We start from the raw sequence: 17,133 nt of genomic DNA on the forward strand, positions 1-17,133 counted from the left end.
AGTTACCTGGTTAACACCTAAAAGCTTGTTTATAATTATTGTACGCCGACAGATTAATTTCGTAACCCATATGTAACATTCACACATTCATCGCTCGTGTAGTTGGCCGTGAAATAAGGAGAGCGAAAGTTTATTTTTGTTGTTTAGAATCATATTGAGGATCAACAGGCTCTAAGCCTCAAAGTCCCACAATGCAGCGCAACGAACTGGGTAAATCGCGCGTGCGCGCTAAGCAATCCCTCTTTGGACCTACGTCTCCACTGATACAATGGTGAGCCCTGAATGTCCCCTTCCTAATCCGTATGAATCTAACAAATTCTATGCTGTAAATGAACTATTCACATATTCTAAGGCTTTGTGGTGTCCTTCTTAATCAGACCTAAGCCTCATTTGTGTTGATTTTGTGATTGGGCCAACAAGAAAAACGATGTTTTCAAGTCCCGTAGAGACAGCAATGGCTGCCCGCAGTGCTCTTAGCTTACCCAGCCCCAATACCATGCAACTGCCCCTGAAAGGCAGGCTAGTTACTTTAGCTTGCTACCGGCTGGAAAAACAAGCGTTTACGTGCGAATATAGAGGGGCCGCCGTTGTAAAGCTGACTACCAATATGCATCAGTCTACTAAGTGATTTAATTATGTGTAACCTCCCCAAACTTGGTGCCTGGTTGTTAGGTTGGCTTATGTTAGCTGGCTAGTTTAGCATGAGGAAGCTTGTAGCATACCAATGCCGGCAGTAACGTTAGTTCATTCACACTAGTTGATGTCATGACTTGTAGCAGCTTGTTTGCATATGGCCTGTGTGTTAAATCCTAGCAGTGACACTGGAATATGCGTTCTATCCATCTAGGAGTCTGTTTTGTCTGGTTATATTAGCAATGATTTGTGACTGAACAGCTCTGCCTCCAAGGGCCGACATCATGTCAATAGCAATCGTCCAGGATATCAGAAGTGGTTACACATCTTTACTAACAGTACACCTATATTAATGCTCCATATTGTGTGTCTTCATGTTATCCCCAGGCCAAGCGCACCAAGAAGGTGGGGATCGTTGGAAAATACGGCACGCGTTATGGCGCGTCGCTGAGGAAGATGGTGAAGAAGATTGAAATCAGCCAGCATGCGAAGTACACCTGCTCCTTCTGTGGCAAGGTAAGGACAGTCCTGGGAATCGACAAATGATACTGGATATGTCATTGACTAATGTACAGAAAGTAGTGGGCAAGGTCAACATATGAACACAACAAGAGTCCCTGCAGCAGATGGCCCAGATCTGAATGTATCATAATACACACAAATAGATGATGTGCACATCTTGCCACACACACTGACTGATTTCCTAGTGGAGCTGCTATTTATGTACTGTGTATATCTTTATAGACCAAGATGAAGAGGAGGGCTGTGGGTATCTGGCACTGCGGGTCCTGCATGAAGACCGTGGCTGGAGGCGCCTGGACTTACAAGTAGGTTTCCTCTTGGTGTGATTTTTAACATCCACCTTCCTCTGGCACCACCAGCTCACCCAAACTGGAAGTGGATTCTAGTTAAAGCTTTTGCTGAGGTTATGATTGTATCTAGTATTAAACCTCATGTTGGTTTGAATGAGGGCTGCTCTTTCTGGTGCCCCTTAAAGGCCTTGTCTGATGGAAAGTTTATTTCTCAACAGCATAATGCTCCAAAGTGGGAAAAACTTGAATGAGAACTGAAGCAAGTCAGAATTTATCCGTTACTAGATATGCTCGGTCAACTTGAATACTGTTTATTTAAGTGTTTCACAATTGGTTTGTAAAACTTGGAGGTTGAGACTGATCATAAGTGGATTCAGGTGGCGTCAACAGAGAACCATATTTCCTCTAACCTTGACATGACGGAACACGCTAAAGTGCATCTTCAAGCAGAACTGATGTTCTTCCCCTGGCTTTAGTTTAATGTTTATGATCAACTTCAAAAGCTGTGGAAGAGGGAACCAATCAAGGCTCTAAATCTATGAGGTAATCAGAACTTAAAGGTGACATTGTGGATTAATCGAGGATGTGATTAGCAGCACAAACGCTGGGAATACTGTAATCTCCCATTTAAATGTTGCTGTTTGACAAACCTGAAATCCTGAAATATCACATCCCTGATTTATAGAACAGCAAAGCTCCTACACAAAAATGGTTTTATTTCATTTTAATGCCAGCAGCTATCATTCAGGAAATTATCCACATGAATCACCCAGAGTTTTGTCTAAGGTCTCCCTGCCCTTCTATAAAATGGAGCAACACCTAACAATTTTTCTCAATGACATTGTGCCTTAGTTTGCATGTTCTGTTTGGGAAAGACCTGCTCATATTCTAATGCAAAACTATCAAAGGTCATAGAAATGGTTTGAGTTGTTTCAGGGTGGATTGTCCCATAGACATGAATAATAGGCATTCAACAAGCGAGGCTGAGGCAAAGTTGGAGAAAGGGGGTATTTTGGGTATGGATGTCGGTGTATTAGTAGACTGGCCCTGTGTGTATGAAGTGCCATTAACGCTTTGTTATTCTTTTACAGCACAACGTCCGCTGTCACAGTCAAGTCTGCCATCAGGAGGCTGAAGGAGCTGAAGGACCAGTAAACCAGTGCAATAGTCGCTGGTGGATTGGGGGCTTTTTGTATAGTTTAACCAATCTGGACATTGCATCACCATCTTAAAATAAAGCAGTCTGGAGCGGAATCCTGTGTTTGTGTCTTTTGTTTTATAATGTAGTGCTGAAATAAAAACTTATGTGCCGAAACTACAGAAAGCTCTCGCCGACCCTGCATGAGGGAGAAGACTTCAGAGGAGCCCAGGTCGCCGTTTCATTGAATCATTTGGTTAAAAATGTCTACTATTAGGATCAGTACAGTTTTCCCAGTGTAATTTTGACATAATGGTGCTGTAAGGTGACAGGAAATGTCTTAAGATGATAAAATACTGCTGTTACTCAGTTTGTGAAATATCTGGTTTGACTCCAGTGTCCCACAGTTTCAACTTCTCTCCTTGCCTGCATTTTTGTGGTAGTAAATAAGCTGCCCACTGCATGCTTCTACGGAAGCGTAATGCATTCACTTGAGAAAAAAAAATTTGCCTTGTTTTTCTGAATTAACCAGATAATTATCTCAGAAAAACACAGATTTAAAAAAAAAAAAAAAAAAGTTATTCTGAATTAACGAGATGATTATTTTGTTAATTCAGAAAAACAGCAGAATAATAAAAAAAAAAGCATTTAAAAAGCGTTTAAAAGCATTAAAAAAATAATATAAATCTGTTTTTCTGAGTTAATTATCTCGTTAATTCAGAAAAACAGGGCTTTTTTTTTCTCAAGTGAATGCATTACGCTTCCGTATTCCGTAAACATTGAATGAATAATCCATAATTGTATAGGTTATTGTGTTCACACCTTAAGTCATAAATATGCTGTATTTTCCCACTGTCGTTAAACTGGACCACCCAGGTTCAAGCCCCTTGTTGGCAAACATCTGCTCTGCTGCAGTGCCCTTGAGCAAGTCACTTAATCCTTACCAGATGGAAGGACGCTTTTATGACATTTGATTTACCTGGAAGGGAAGGAGGGGGCACAAGTCAAAGGATATTTCCCTGTGGGGATCAATGAAATATCACGTTATAAGCAGTCACTTGTCATGGTGTACTTTTTACTTGAATCCACCAGAGGGCGCAGTATAGTGGTTTCTCAGTAGATTCAAGACACAAACATGGCGGCCCCGAGTGCTTTCAGGTCGGGTCTATTTAACCATAAAGTCGCAATAGTAACGGGTGGAGGCACCGGGATCGGTAAAGCAATCTCGACAGAGCTGCTGGAGCTGGGTGAGTGCTGCAGCGTGTTAAAGCCCGAGTCCTTATTTGTCATTCACAGTAGATAATGTGTTGTGAACAGCGGAGGACTGCGAGGCAACAGCAGCAGAGCCAAGTGAACTTTAGCCCAGAGACTGACTTCATTCAGACTCGGGACTGTTGGATCTGAATTTGGGACACTAGTTTTTCATGACTGGATAAATATGGAAAAACTTCCAAATGTCGGTCTGAAAAACTGATCTTTGCCTGTGTAAATGCTGTCCCTTAATTTAATGTACAGTGAAATCCTGGCCGGGCGTCAGTTGGGCAAGGCAAGGCAAGGTTTGGTACTTGCAATGAGCCCAAATGTGATTTTGTACTATTTATCATTATAATGGAGAGCAAAGATATTTATGTAGCAGCCATATCCACAAAAAGAGTCACAACTACTTCCAATAATCACATTAATCCTGTCAATCATCCCTTCTTTTGTCCCCAGAAACTGTCAATATTTAGCTTTTGAAGTTTTGGTGGCAAATTTTAGATGCTAAGACTTCCCTTAGTTAGCTGACATCCCTGGTGACATGTTGAAATGACTGAGTGCTACAGTTTTGTCACAGCTAACCTTCCCCCTGCATGTTGTGTTCAGGCTGCAGTGTGGTGATCTCCAGCAGAAAGGCGGAGAGGTTGGAGGCAGCGGCTGAGGAGCTGAAACAAAAAATCCCTCCCTCCAGCCCCGCATCGGTCACTCCCATACCATGCAACATCCGCAGCGAGGATGAGGTCAGCCTACACACACACACACACACACACACACCCTCAGACCCTAAAACTGTCCAAGAGTGATTTGACTGCATGCGTGGGTGTCCTGTACGAACGTGTGGCTGCGTTGTGTGCGGCAGGTGAAGACGCTCGTGTCGTCGGTGCTGCAGCGGTACGGGCGGATCGACTTCCTGGTGAACAACGGAGGAGGTCAGTTCAGCAGCCCGGCAGAGAACATGACCTCCAAAGGCTGGAAGGCGGTCGTGGACACCAACCTGACTGGGACCTTCCACTGCTGCAAGGAAGGTGAGAGAGAGAGAGAGAGAGAGAGAGAGTTTTTGGTCAGTGTGTGTTCAAAGCTAAGGCATGAGCGTGTGTTTTCTCCCCACAGTCTACACTGCATGGATGAAAGAACACGGAGGGGTCATCGTCAACATCATCGCCGACATGTGGAAGGGCTTCCCCGGCATGGCGTAAGCAGCATACACACTCGCCACCGTCCAATCTCACACACTTTCCGTCTCACTGACACGTCGTACCTCCTCTCTCCCTGACCCGGCAGCCACACAGGAGCGGCGAGGGCAGCGGTGGACAACCTGACTAAGAGCCTGGCCATCGAGTGGGCGGCCTCAGGAGTCCGGGTCAACGCCATCGCACCTGTATGTATAGGCCATGAGGTAGGGGAGAATCAGGTTGGAAGTGGGTTTTTTTGTTGATTTCACTCTGTGTTTGTGCCTGATGCAGGGCACCATCATTTCCAAGACTGCGATGGAGAACTACAAGGATTTTGGACCTACGCTGTTCAAGATGTCCGTTCCCTTCAGCCCGGCAAAGAGACTGGGAGTGCCGGAGGAGGTGAGTGACCTGATGAGTCACACACACAATACACAAGTCAAGGCTTTAATAGATCCTGTGGAAAATGAGTACTGCCTGATTCCTACCAGGGTTGTGGCCGTTCATGAACTGAATTGAGAATGCATGGTGACTTCCAGTTCAGTTCCTGGAATTGGAATTGCACCCAGCTCTAAGGAAACAGAATTGGAATTGAATTAGAATGACAGAAGTGAATTCCATTAAATTCCACTTCTAAGAGAGGTTGTCTTGACTTAAACATTATAAATCAATCATTATGAATCAAATAAAAGACAGTTCAACAAATCAAATACATTCAGTCATAATGTATTTACATGTTATGTATCAAATACCACCTGAAAGGTACCTTTAACATTTTATAATATTCAGTATTGATAATGTATAACACTGTGTAATCTCAGATATGTGGTAAGAAAAAACAAAAAAACATTTAATTTCACAGAAGTTCATTGAATTCAATTCAACTCCCTGATATTCCAATTCTGTTTCCTGTAGGTTTTTTCAAATTTCAATTCCAATTCCTCAGTTGAATTGGAATGAATGAGTTCAGTCATGAATTGACTCCAACCCCAATTCCTACCTCTGGTCTCCAGTAGCACTATACAGGGTGCTGACAGCCATGGAAAACCATGGAAAAGTCATGGATTGATTTATTTTGACCAGACCTAGAGATGTTTTACATGTGATACATATCCAGATTTTTTTTTAAATGTCATAGAAGTTTAATATTTTGTCCAATCAGTCAGATGACACATCCCAAGTCCTAGATGTACCCATCCAATATAAAACATGGGACATTTAAATGATCTATTCAACAAAAAAAATTGAGTTCACTTTGAACACACATGTAGATAAAGATTGCCATGATCATGGAAATCATGGACATTGATGCACAAAAAAATGTAAATACCTGGTTATACAGAGGTATAGATGGAGATCACATGCTGTGTGTCTGTTGCTTTGTTGCAGTGTCACTGCAGTATCTTTCTCTCTCCTTCTTCACTTGTGTTTGTGTATTCAGATTTCTCCGGCAGTGTGTTTCCTGCTCTCTCCTGCTGCCTCGTACATCTCTGGAGCCACGCTGAGGGTCGACGCAGGACAGAGTCTGTACCACTCCATGTGGGAGATACCGAGTATGTACAGCCTGTTGACACATGCATGCACCCGCTCTTTCATCTGTGTATGATATACTAAGTTCTTGTGTGTGTGTGTGTGTGTGTGTGTGTGTGTGTCTCCCTCCAGACCACAGTGTATGGCCCGAGGCTCCAGAGGGGGAGAACCTGGACACTCTGAGGGACCTGCTCAACCCTAAAAGCAAACTCTAACACACTTTAAACGACAGAGATCAGACCAATGCACACACACACTCGGAAAACAAGCATCATGGACACTGGGCTGTTGTGCAGACACCAGTAACCGATTGACTATGTAATCTATGTATCATGTAGATAATTGTATATAATTCACAATTTATCAGTGTGTGCGTGTGTGTGTGTGTGTGTGTGTGTGTGTGTGTATCATTAGGTTTTCTGGATATTGATTTATAATGTGCTTAATTAATGCTTCAAATTGTATCATTTGTGAATATCATCTGTGCCACAACCTGAATGTCTGGAGAACAGAGGTGCCTAGGCAGCCCTACCTGCCTTAAACCTACTTTCTTAATAAATGATGATGAAACAGCTACTGCCTGAAAATGTATTTTAATAATCAACTATAATAACAACTCGTGAATGGATATTCGTAGCTGCAAAACTGCATGGAAATACTGTAATGTTGTCATTCAAAGTTTACGGGTATAATGTCATCACAAGCCACCGAACCCTCCTTTACAGCTGACGTGCATTGATATTTTGTCCTGAATGCTTGCCGTAGTTTTGCCGTAGAGCACTGCTGGTTGTCGCAATCTTCCGTGTAGCTGCAGAGGTCACAACAAAACATTCAGGTACAGTAACTTATTTTCTCTCTATAAAATCTTGAATGTCTGCCTTGGCGCGTCCCTTGTTGGTTTACCCCAGTGTTTCACATTACTATATCTTTGCAACTATTATTTGTGAGTTAATAATACATCTAAACTTAGTTGCTGAAATATTAGCAAGCTAACAATGCTAGTTTTGCTAACAATCTAGCCTACACGACTGTCAGAAGGTACAGTTTTGGTAGGATAAATTATTGACCAGCTTGTCACTGACATTCCTAATTTGAATAAAAGCATTGAACGTCAGTATACACCGCTGTTTGGTGCCTCCCAGCGCCCAAAGAGCTACCTGGCCGTGCCAACAATTGTCAAAAATTTAAAGTATATTGGTAACTTAACGACCACTAACGAGTAAGTTACGAGTTTAATATCAAACTAGTACAGAGAGCCAGTGTAATGTGGAAACCCGTATATACTGTCGTAGAGAAAAGCTCTGCATATTTCTTTGTGGCTGCTTTTTAGTATGGGGGGTGACCACGGCCACAGCAAGCTGTCCATGCCGGACTGGCGGCAGTGGAAGGTACAGGGAACACCGCTGGAGTTCACACAGCAGAGGCTGGCAGCTAGGGGCCTCAAGGATCCGTGGGCACGGTCAGTATTTATCGGGGTGCACCTGAGGTCTGTCTTTCATATTACTTTGCTTGTGACTGATTCCTGACATCTGCTCTCTCTCCTGTCCCTGTCTCTCCCTGCAGTAACGAGGCGTGGAGGTACTCCGGCGGCTTCGCTCGTGCTGTGACTCTGTCAGATGTGTTGCTGAAAGGGTTCAAGTGGGGCTTCGCTGCCTTCACTGTCGCCCTGGCTGTTGAGTATGCCCTGTTCCCACCGAAGAAGGGTGGCCACTAGTGTCAGATGTTGTCCCCCACACCCAGACCACACCACAATGGATTATAATTAAACTCTGTATTTTCTGTTTATTAAATGTATTTCTTTGACCATCACATGGTTATGGCTTCTGACTTCTTATTCTTGCCGCCCTATCACCGAGCTATTGTGCCTGTGTGCCTCTAAATTATTCACTTTGCAATTTTGTTTTTTATGATGTGCTCTATTTTTTCTCTCTATTTATTTTCCTTCACAAACAATATGTTATGATTTTTACAGATGCATTTTTTTGTAATCAGTGGTTCTTCTTGTCTTCAGATCAGTCCTGCTTCCTCTTCTTGCTCAGCTTCCAAAGGCACAGTTTCATGCATTTCACTGTCACTATGACAACGACCAGCACCACAGTAGCCAGTAGTGCTACTACATCCAGGCTGTGGTACTGGAGCCAGTTGAGGTCATGAGCAGCAGGTCTGAGATGTCTTGCCCCTTTGTGCCGCATCACAAATTCTGTCCAGTACACAGAGAGGTCGAGGGGGTCGAAGGGCCGATCTTTATGGAGGGCTGAAAGCTTCTGCACACTCTCTTTATACCTACACACACATAGATAGAGGGTTGATGGATACAACACTGAAGTAGTTTGTCTTTGAGTAGTTGACATGAAAAGCAAATTCTGAAGCTTATTTTTTAGTTATCGTCACAAGCTTTCCGTGAGCATCACCTAATTATTTTTAAGCTGATTTAAACCATAACCTTAACAGTCAAGGCCAAAGAAGATCAATGACCTTCTGACTCCTCACCTGGTGTTACTGATGACCTCATTCAGTCCCTGAAGGAGGGTTTCTGCAGTGATGGTGGAAAAGTCCAGGACTACACCCGCTCCCCTGCTTGCAATCCGCTGAGCGTTGTCGTGTTGGTCCACACTAATTGGCAACATCACCATGGGAACAGCATGACACAAACCCTCAAAGAGGCCATGTGAGCCGGCATGAGTGATGAAAGCCCGAACTCCCTGATGTGCTAGCACACACACATACACACAAAGTGAGCTAGAGATGTTGCCCATGAACAGCCTATTCATGGAAGATGACCAATGTTAAAGCTGGGGTAGGCAATTTTTGTTAGAACAATTTTTGTAATATTTGGTGAAATTCTGTTTACATCCGGACAGCTATCAATAAATCAAATGCTCTGAGAAAACATCTGGTCTCTGTGACTGTCCCAGGCCATGTAATCAGCCACTCCAAAATCTCAGGGTGCCCGGATCTTAACCAATCAGGACAGCTCTCTGCAAAGAGGCATCCCGCCCCTGCCTGTCAATTACATGCGCACATAGCTCAGTCTAGTCCTGACCACCGTGCAAACTGCAGAGGGAAAACAAATATATCCACAGAAGAGATGACATGAAATAACCATAATCCAAACTGAATACTGGGACTGGAATATGTCAAAGTAAACCGATCAACATCTCCTGTCTTACTCAAATCCACAGGCGCCCTCCAGGCAACAGTGATCTCTCCCGTCCTTTTCTCAATCTAAGTCTGCTCTGGTTGACACCTCCAACAGTGCAGCCCACTTTGAGGAGGAGGCAGAGAGGCTGCACCGCTGGTGTGAGGAGCACTTTCTCCAACTGAACATGAGGAAGACTTCGGAGACTGAGGCACCTGGATGTAGCCCCGGCAATCCTCCGCAGCTATTACACCTGCCACATAGAAGGCATCCTAACCTTTCCGTTCCTGGCCTGGTAGGGGGACTCTCTGTGATCAACAAGAGCAAGCTGCGGAGGGTCACCTCTCTGGGGACCAAGCTTTGTGAGCAGCAGAGCTCGGTCTCCAAGGACCGTATGAGCAGCGAGCAGTCAAGAAAGCACACAACATTGTGAGTGACGCAACACACAACCTCAACAGCTGCACTCAAATCCTGCCTCTGGCAGGAGGTACCACCCCTAGGTACAAAACTAACAGAGCCGAATATTTCAGTAACAACTTTATCAAGTTTGGCCAGTGTTAAGGAGACGGCACTCTCCAGTGTAGAGTGAATGTTGCTTCACCAAAGTTTGTATCACAATGTGTGTTTGTAACCGCAATGGCCAATCTAGGTAGAAAACTGTGGTTTGCGTAAAATATTTGGAATTTATGAAGTTTGTCCTTCTCATGCACGCATCTGAGCCTCGTCTTGAGGGAGGTGTTACAGGAGGGAGGGAGCAGAGAGGGAAGGGAATTTTTTCTGTTACTCCTGCCTCGTCAGGAGGGAGGGGATATTTTTTTGCTGTGTACTTTCAAATCCTTGCTCATTTCTCCAAAGTTGCCTACCCCAGCTTTAAGGGTATATGATTCATGATAAGTCAGTTTGAGTACTGGTACCTCACATGTCAACTGTGGTTCAATCAGTTTGTGTTGCAGTGGATTTACCTAGTAGGTCGTTCTGTGGCACCCATTCCATCATCTTCACATTTTCTGGGATATTGTCAGGAACTGGCCCAGTGTATCTCCATATAACCTGTAATAGGAAGCTAATTGTTGTTTGTCTTCATGCTCATCAATGTATGACACATTGTTATAGCCAGCAGGGCCCTGCCAGACAAGCCAGCAGGGCCAGTCAGATTTAGCTTAGCCTAAGCAGATACAATGTGGATATGCAGACTGCTGAGTTGGTCGGGTATCAACTCTCTGCTTGGGCAAGTGTAGGATGTAACTTTCATAGTGTGTGACTTGGTAGGGTTTAGATGTAGTGTGTAACTTGATGTTCTGAATAGAAAGGGATATTGATGGTAGTGTGTATTGTAAAGTAGTGTTGTTGATAACTAGGTGCAGGTGACAGCAGTAGTGTAGTGGACTTGGGTCTGCTGAGTCTAGGCAAAGAGGGGATTGTTTCTGGGACACTGGAATACACTGTTGCAACTTCTTGAGGTGTCGTGGGCCTAATTCAATGAAACATTGGTGAAGGAGGGTGCCCACTTGATAATCCCAATAATTTGCCTTCACTCACTCACCCTGAAGCTAGAGTAGGTAGCTGGTGAATGTTGTTGCCTGTCTTATAGTGCTGTAGATATATGACGGTGTAGCCTGATGTTTTCTATGGTACTCACTGGTATGGTAGTATATCATTCTGTTAGACTCTGAATTGGGCCTCCATAGGAATGCTCACCTTGGATATTATGGCACAAGGGATATCATATCCTGTGTATTGATAAATGCTTCCTGAACCTGTGACATGTTGTGTTTAGACAAGTGCTCCTACCTTCTGTGGAATCTGTCTGAAGGCTTCTAGGAAGACAGCAGTTATTTCTTCTGGCAGAGCTGACACCACAGAGCCCAGGGTGAACACCACAAAGCCATGCTGTCCTGACACCCAGGACTCCAGATCCTACAAACACACACACACACTAAGTAGGCGGTGGCATCCGCCTCATTCTCTCTCTCTATCTCTTCCTCTATATAGATATCTCTAAATTGAAAGCAGAGAAAAAAAGGTGAGGAGGAAAAATAACCCAAGAAAATCCAAGATGTTTTTGTCTTAAATGTAATCTAAGAGAAAAACACACAGACACACAGGCCTTACCTCAGGTAGAGTGTTTCTCACGTTGCAGTTGATGCCGCCCACCAGCACCACATTAGGCATGAGGGGTCGTGGGAACTCTAGTGTGAAGTCACTCCTGTGTAAACAAAGTACCGCAATATGTATCTGAGTGTTTTTGAGAGAGAAAGATTAAAATCCTTGTTATATACATTATCAAAATATTATAACCTCTGTACATGTTACCTCAGCAACCAGATAGCAGAGTCTGACAGCACCTCAGCTACGCCCACATCCTCTCCCAGGAACTGAGAGGCTATTTGGTCAAAGCGCCAAAACAGCAGTCGACATTGCAGTGGCTCCAGTAAAGTCACCTGTAGGTCAGTGCCATCACAGGACAATAAAGTACATAAATGATTGTTGACAAACATGAATGAGAGTTACATTCCTATTGTGTCAGTTGAATATTAATGTTGAAGCTCAAGTCATCAATTTGAGACATACTGTAGGGGAAAGCAGAGTAAGATGAGCCAGTGGGTAAGTGGAGTCACCTAGCAGTGATAAACACTATGTGTCATGTGACCAGGCATTTTGGAAGAGACTTCAATTGCAGCATGGCTGATGGAACCAGCTACATGGTAAGTAAGCAAGTAAAGCTTTTGGAGCTAGAACAGTAAAAGCACGGTCGCCCTTTGATTTAAGGCTGGAGCGAGGAAAGGACAAAAGGCTTGTATTCTGAATCTCACAGGAAGCCAATGAAAGGAGGCGGTGATGTGGGACCTATGGCTAGTTTTAGTTAACAGTCTGACAGCCGCATTCTGTACCAAGTGTAGGTGAGTCAGAGCAAAGTGATCAGGGCCAATCATTAGGACGTCAGTTTTGTCAGGGTTAAGATGGACGAAATTAATCCAGTCCTTAATGGCAGCAAGACAATCGTGAAGGATGGCCGGATTATTCAGGTTGTTAGGTTTAGCATATAAATACAGCTGTATGTCGTCAGCATAGCAATGATAATTTATGCCATGGAAACGGTTGAACAGATGACCCAGAGGAAGCATGTATAAGGAGAATAGGATGGGGCCAAGGATCGACCCCTGAGGGGTGATTTGGTTTGCAGCAATGTCCATTTTTTTAATTTGGTTTTGAATCTTTTATTTTCAAAACTTTTCAAGTAATGTTACTTGTTTTCAAGACTTTTCAAGTAATGTTACTTTTAAGTAATACCACATTTAAATCAGGCTTGTACTTTGGTTTGCAATATGACATGCAAGAACATTCTACTACTGTTCTAGTTCACTATTAATGTTATGAGAAACCAAAGCCAAATAATAAAGAACCAAAAATGTATTTTAATAAAGATGGCAACAGTGTCTTCAATCTCATTTGACATGGAAATTGTTTATTTGTATTTTATCCAGACATGAATATGTATTTTATCCAGACATGAATATGTATTTTATCCAACATGAATAATTCTGTGGCTCAGTTTGCCTCCAAGCTGCTCAATTTACCCACTTGCTAGGATCAATTTACCCCCAACCTGGGGTGAATAGAGCCAAGGGACCGTTTTTTTTTTTTTGTTTTTTTTTTGAAGTTGTATTTTCATTCTTCTTTCATTTAGCTGCATTCTTACCAGTTAATTTGAAAGTCAACATTTTGAAATATGGGTGAAAGCATAAAACCTGGCTCATCTTACCCCACTCTCCCCTACACTTACACATTTTAGTTGGGCCACATGAGCTACATGACCGGGGTTTTTGATATGAAGTAGCCAGACAGGCATTAACAGATTCTGTTAATGTTAAATGGACGATTGGGCAAAATGAGTGACCTAAGTGAGTTTGAGGCGGTATGTCGGTGCAAGGTGCAAGCCAGTTCCAGTATATGTGTGTATGTGCATGTATTTGCTCACCAAAGTGTTGATGACTCTCTCCTTGAAGTTCATTTTATCTGTGAATCCAGTGAATAAGCGAGGGACATATGAGGGAGGGGAGGGGCAGGCTGCAGACTTCATGTCCAGGGAACATGGCAATCCTCTCAGCAAATTAATGGTGGGAAGACCTGAAAGTGATTTAGGGGTGACAGGTGAGAAAATGTGCATACACATAAACACAGATGAACCAACTGTGGCATGAACCAGCATGGCGGCACTCACCTAACTTCCTAGCTATCAGTGAGCCTGTGGGCACCAAAGGGTCTGTCAAGACGGCATCAAAGCCCTGCAGAGCGAGAGGAGAAGAAAGGATGAACAGGAACAGGAGAAAAACAAGTGATAGGGGCAAATCTTCAACAGTGTCTTGACAATAATAAAGACAACACCTGCTTTCACCTTGGCTTCTCTTGCTTACACATGGTGCTGTCAACACTCATGGCACAAACGGTGAAGGGGAGGCATGTTGGATAAAGAGGCAGGCAGACTTTTTGCAAAAATGTAGTATAGGATGTATATGATGTGTATAGTATGTGTAGTATGTATATGACATGTACTGTATATGATGCTATGTAAAGCCCTTTGACACATGCGTGTGATAAAGGGCTATATAAATAAACAATACTAAAAACACACAGGAATATACATTTCTCTCTCTCTGACTCACGTTTTTCATCACAACTTCACAATGTTAATGATGACTTTGTTACTTATCTGCAGCTAACACATCTTCGTCCTAGAAAGTTACAATACTACAAACTAGCCACAGTTCTTTCTGTATGTAAATGCCTCTGCACACACACACACTCACCTGCTGTGATAGATGTGCGATGAGGCTGGCGTTGAACAGTAGGCTTTCAGCAGTGATATGGAGGAAGTTTGTGAAGTTCAGGACTTGTGAAAGTCGACTGTTTATCTTCTCCATCAAAGATTGTGTAGGTTTGGGTATTGCTTCCTTGCGCATGGCCAAAACAGAATCAATCTCTGCCTTCCCATACGGGACAGGATAGGTCAAAGTGTTGTAGTGTTTACCAGGGCCCATCCGCATGCTGATCTCAGGGATCAGCACGGTGACCTGGTGTCCACGACGACCCATTTCTTGGGCAATGGCCTTTACACCCACCCAGTGACTCCCATCCATAGGTACCACCAGCAAATGACCAAAGAAAACAGTGGAACCCGTTTCACTTGCAGGAAGGCCGCCAGTGACACCGGCCTTTTCCTCTGCTGTCTTCACCTTCGTCTCAGGTCCGGTGTTTTCTGCAGCAGACCGACTCGCCTCATCTGTAGCCCCATTCAACTCCACAGCTATGTTCAGCAAAAAACACACAAGCACTGCTTTCCACATTTCTTTCTCTTTCTGTGTCTCTTCCTCTGTATCTCAATGAATCAAATGCAGAGAAAAAAATTAGGCAAAGTGAGGAGGAAATACAGACCAAGAGAATGCAAGTGTTGGAGTTTTTCCTCTATGGTCTTTCTCATTTCTCTTCTCTCTGCTTTGAATGCCCTTGTTAAATATTGTTACTTGTTATCTTACTGGAATACCTCAGAGTCCAATGGCAGAGTTCTGTGTGTGTGTGTGTGTGTGTGTGTGCGCGCGCGCGCGCGCGCGCGCAAATAAACACTTCTGTTCTCTCCTAAAAGAACACTGGAAAGCAGCCACACGTAAGCTACCATAGGAGACCACCTGCCAAACATGGGTGCTCTAGGTCGTAAGGTTTCTGAGCTGCACTTTTAGCGGAGAAAAACAAGACAAAGAAAGAAAGAACGAGAGAAAGAAAGAAAGATCGAACGAAAACAAGCACAGATCCTGTACAGATCCATGGGCGTGTGTTCAATTCAATTCAGTTCAATGCACTGAAGCGCGACACAGTTGACGCTATTGGTTAAATAACCTAATTTGATTAACGTTGCTTAAATACCCCAAGGTAATAAAGTTACCTAACTTACCTGTAAAGTTTGTAGGGCAGCAAAAGATGTTACGAAGTGATACCGTTACTAACATAGATATAAAAACATAGATACCGCATTCGCGATTTGACGTGCGTATCTATGGTTGCCAACAGAGGCGAGTTTGAAGCAAATTGTGGAATGTTAAATTTCACTTTTGTTTTCACACCGGCAGATTCTGTGGATTGAATACAACGCTGCTGGTCTGCTGCCTGTGCATCCTGAAATGACAGAGATGACGTGATGCGCACATCAGGTGCATTAGTGATAGATTTAGATCTAGCCTACTATACGTAGACCAACTTTTGATATTGATGTTTCAGCACAAGCCAAGGTATGGCAGTGTGTCATCACAAAATGCCTCAACTACCCAGAGAGTAGGCTATCTGAGAAACATAAACTTAATTTCCAGCTCGCCATATGCTAGTAGGCTACCACTTTTAGCCGATATAATGCTATCCACATACACCAAAACAACAAGGTGTAGGCTGTAGGTAATAAAATGCTTCGATTACTTCAACATGACCTCTCTCTCTCTCTCTCCCAATTCAATTCAATTCAAGGTGCTTTATTGGCATGACAGTTCACAAACAAACAATATTGCCAAAGCATGTAACAAGAGATTAATCATCAATTAAATTATTAAATAACAAAAATAAATAAATAATAATAAAAAAATAATTAACAGAAAAATAATTCCATCCCCTCCTATTTATTATTGTGTGTGTGTGTGTGTGTGCACGTGTGTGTGTGTGTGTGTGCGCGTGTGTGTGTGTGTGTTGCTGTGCCTCCACTGTCTACTGACTATCATCGTTTCTGTGTTTATGTCACTTGTGTTTCTGAGGAAACATAAACCAGCAAAATATCACCGTAGCCAATTAAAAACAGAACTTTTCACATACATTCATATATTATTCTTCACATTTCTCATCCAGCTGTGTGTCCCTCTTCCCTTAAAGTGTGACAGCAATCTACAAATTTAGCAGCTAATGCTGCACACTGACTTTTCTCCCCACACAGGTAGGGCAGTTTGAGAGGATCAGGCAGATGGTTGAACTCTGGGTAAATTCTACCTATCCTCTCAAAATAAGTCTGTCTCACGTCTTTGTATCTGTCACAGTGTAACAGGAAGTGACTTTCTGTCTCTGTCTCTCCCTGACAGCAGAATAAACACAACCTGCTCTCCCTGGGTTGCCAGGTCTGTCTGTGGCGGTCTGTTTCTATGGCCAGCTTGTGAGCACAGAGCCTGTACCTCGTTAGGGATTTCCTCAGTTTGCTGTTGGTCACAGTGGTCAGATATTCTGCCACTGTGTACTCTCTGTCTAGGGTCAGATAGAATTCTAATTTGCTTTGGGTTTTTGTCTTTTCCTTCCAATAGGTGATCTATTTTTCTTTCTGTTTTGAAATGATTTGGTTGGTCCAGAGAGACTGAGGATTGTCCTGAATCCCTGGTGTTTGTGTCCAGAAGGAACTCTTCTTGTCCTTGTTCCACTCTTGGCACTGAA

At 43.3% G+C, this 17,133-nt stretch overlaps 4 protein-coding genes across 4 annotated transcripts; 3 read left to right on the plus strand and 1 right to left on the minus strand.

The window, feature by feature from the left end:
- The first annotated feature begins 233 nt into the window (after positions 1 to 233).
- On the plus strand, positions 234 to 2,699 carry rpl37a (ribosomal protein L37a). The gene is made up of 4 exons (XM_078287952.1): positions 234 to 271; positions 1,021 to 1,149; positions 1,378 to 1,460; positions 2,537 to 2,699. The coding sequence occupies exons 1-4, from the start codon at positions 269 to 271 to the stop codon at positions 2,598 to 2,600; spliced, it is 279 nt and encodes a 92-aa protein (XP_078144078.1). The 5' UTR covers positions 234 to 268; the 3' UTR covers positions 2,601 to 2,699.
- Positions 2,700 to 3,705: 1,006 nt separating this feature from the next.
- pecr (peroxisomal trans-2-enoyl-CoA reductase) lies at positions 3,706 to 7,109 on the plus strand. Its single transcript, XM_071907635.2, has 8 exons — positions 3,706 to 3,830; positions 4,447 to 4,580; positions 4,700 to 4,865; positions 4,951 to 5,032; positions 5,122 to 5,218; positions 5,304 to 5,414; positions 6,454 to 6,565; positions 6,675 to 7,109. Exons 1-8 carry the CDS (start codon positions 3,719 to 3,721, stop codon positions 6,755 to 6,757), a joined length of 897 nt encoding a protein of 298 aa, XP_071763736.1. The 5' UTR covers positions 3,706 to 3,718; the 3' UTR covers positions 6,758 to 7,109.
- Positions 7,110 to 7,289: 180 nt separating this feature from the next.
- On the plus strand, positions 7,290 to 8,351 carry ndufb3 (NADH:ubiquinone oxidoreductase subunit B3). The gene is made up of 3 exons (XM_071907636.2): positions 7,290 to 7,377; positions 7,873 to 8,001; positions 8,106 to 8,351. Exons 2-3 carry the CDS (start codon positions 7,874 to 7,876, stop codon positions 8,254 to 8,256), a joined length of 279 nt encoding a protein of 92 aa, XP_071763737.1. The 5' UTR covers positions 7,290 to 7,377; position 7,873; the 3' UTR covers positions 8,257 to 8,351.
- A 123-nt stretch (positions 8,352 to 8,474) lies between these two features.
- Positions 8,475 to 15,057, minus strand: LOC139918308 (UDP-glucuronosyltransferase-like). Its single transcript, XM_071907632.2, has 9 exons — positions 14,490 to 15,057; positions 13,904 to 13,967; positions 13,661 to 13,809; positions 11,995 to 12,122; positions 11,794 to 11,887; positions 11,473 to 11,598; positions 10,644 to 10,731; positions 9,033 to 9,252; positions 8,475 to 8,825 (listed from the first exon to the last, which is right to left on the minus strand). The coding sequence occupies exons 1-9, from the start codon at positions 15,024 to 15,026 to the stop codon at positions 8,555 to 8,557; spliced, it is 1,677 nt and encodes a 558-aa protein (XP_071763733.1). The 5' UTR covers positions 15,027 to 15,057; the 3' UTR covers positions 8,475 to 8,554.
- Between the last annotated feature and the right edge of the window lie 2,076 nt (positions 15,058 to 17,133).

Source organism: Centroberyx gerrardi, chromosome 13 (assembly GCF_048128805.1).
Source record: "Centroberyx gerrardi isolate f3 chromosome 13, fCenGer3.hap1.cur.20231027, whole genome shotgun sequence".
Classification (NCBI taxonomy): Eukaryota; Metazoa; Chordata; class Actinopteri; order Beryciformes; family Berycidae; genus Centroberyx; species Centroberyx gerrardi.

Excerpts from the sequence above, each read along its gene's own strand:
- pecr (XM_071907635.2), top strand. The coding sequence starts at position 3,719 with ATGGCGGCCCCGAGTGCTTTCAGGTCGGGTCTATTTAACCATAAAGTC. Across the intron at positions 4,581-4,699 it reads ACATCCGCAGCGAGGATGAG|GTGAAGACGCTCGTGTCGTC; the intron begins GTCAGCCTACAC and ends TGTGTGCGGCAG. Across the intron at positions 5,033-5,121 it reads AAGGGCTTCCCCGGCATGGC|CCACACAGGAGCGGCGAGGG; the intron begins GTAAGCAGCATA and ends CTGACCCGGCAG.
- LOC139918308 (XM_071907632.2), bottom strand. The coding sequence starts at position 15,026 with ATGTGGAAAGCAGTGCTTGTGTGTTTTTTGCTGAACATAGCTGTGGAG. Across the intron at positions 11,599-11,793 it reads TGAGAAACACTCTACCTGAG|GATCTGGAGTCCTGGGTGTC; the intron begins GTAAGGCCTGTG and ends GTGTGTTTGTAG. Across the intron at positions 8,826-9,032 it reads GAGGTCATCAGTAACACCAG|GTATAAAGAGAGTGTGCAGA; the intron begins GTGAGGAGTCAG and ends ATGTGTGTGTAG.
- rpl37a (XM_078287952.1), top strand. Across the intron at positions 1,150-1,377 it reads CCTGCTCCTTCTGTGGCAAG|ACCAAGATGAAGAGGAGGGC; the intron begins GTAAGGACAGTC and ends ATATCTTTATAG. Across the intron at positions 1,461-2,536 it reads GGAGGCGCCTGGACTTACAA|CACAACGTCCGCTGTCACAG; the intron begins GTAGGTTTCCTC and ends ATTCTTTTACAG.
- ndufb3 (XM_071907636.2), top strand. The coding sequence starts at position 7,874 with ATGGGGGGTGACCACGGCCACAGCAAGCTGTCCATGCCGGACTGGCGG. Across the intron at positions 8,002-8,105 it reads CTCAAGGATCCGTGGGCACG|TAACGAGGCGTGGAGGTACT; the intron begins GTCAGTATTTAT and ends CTCTCCCTGCAG.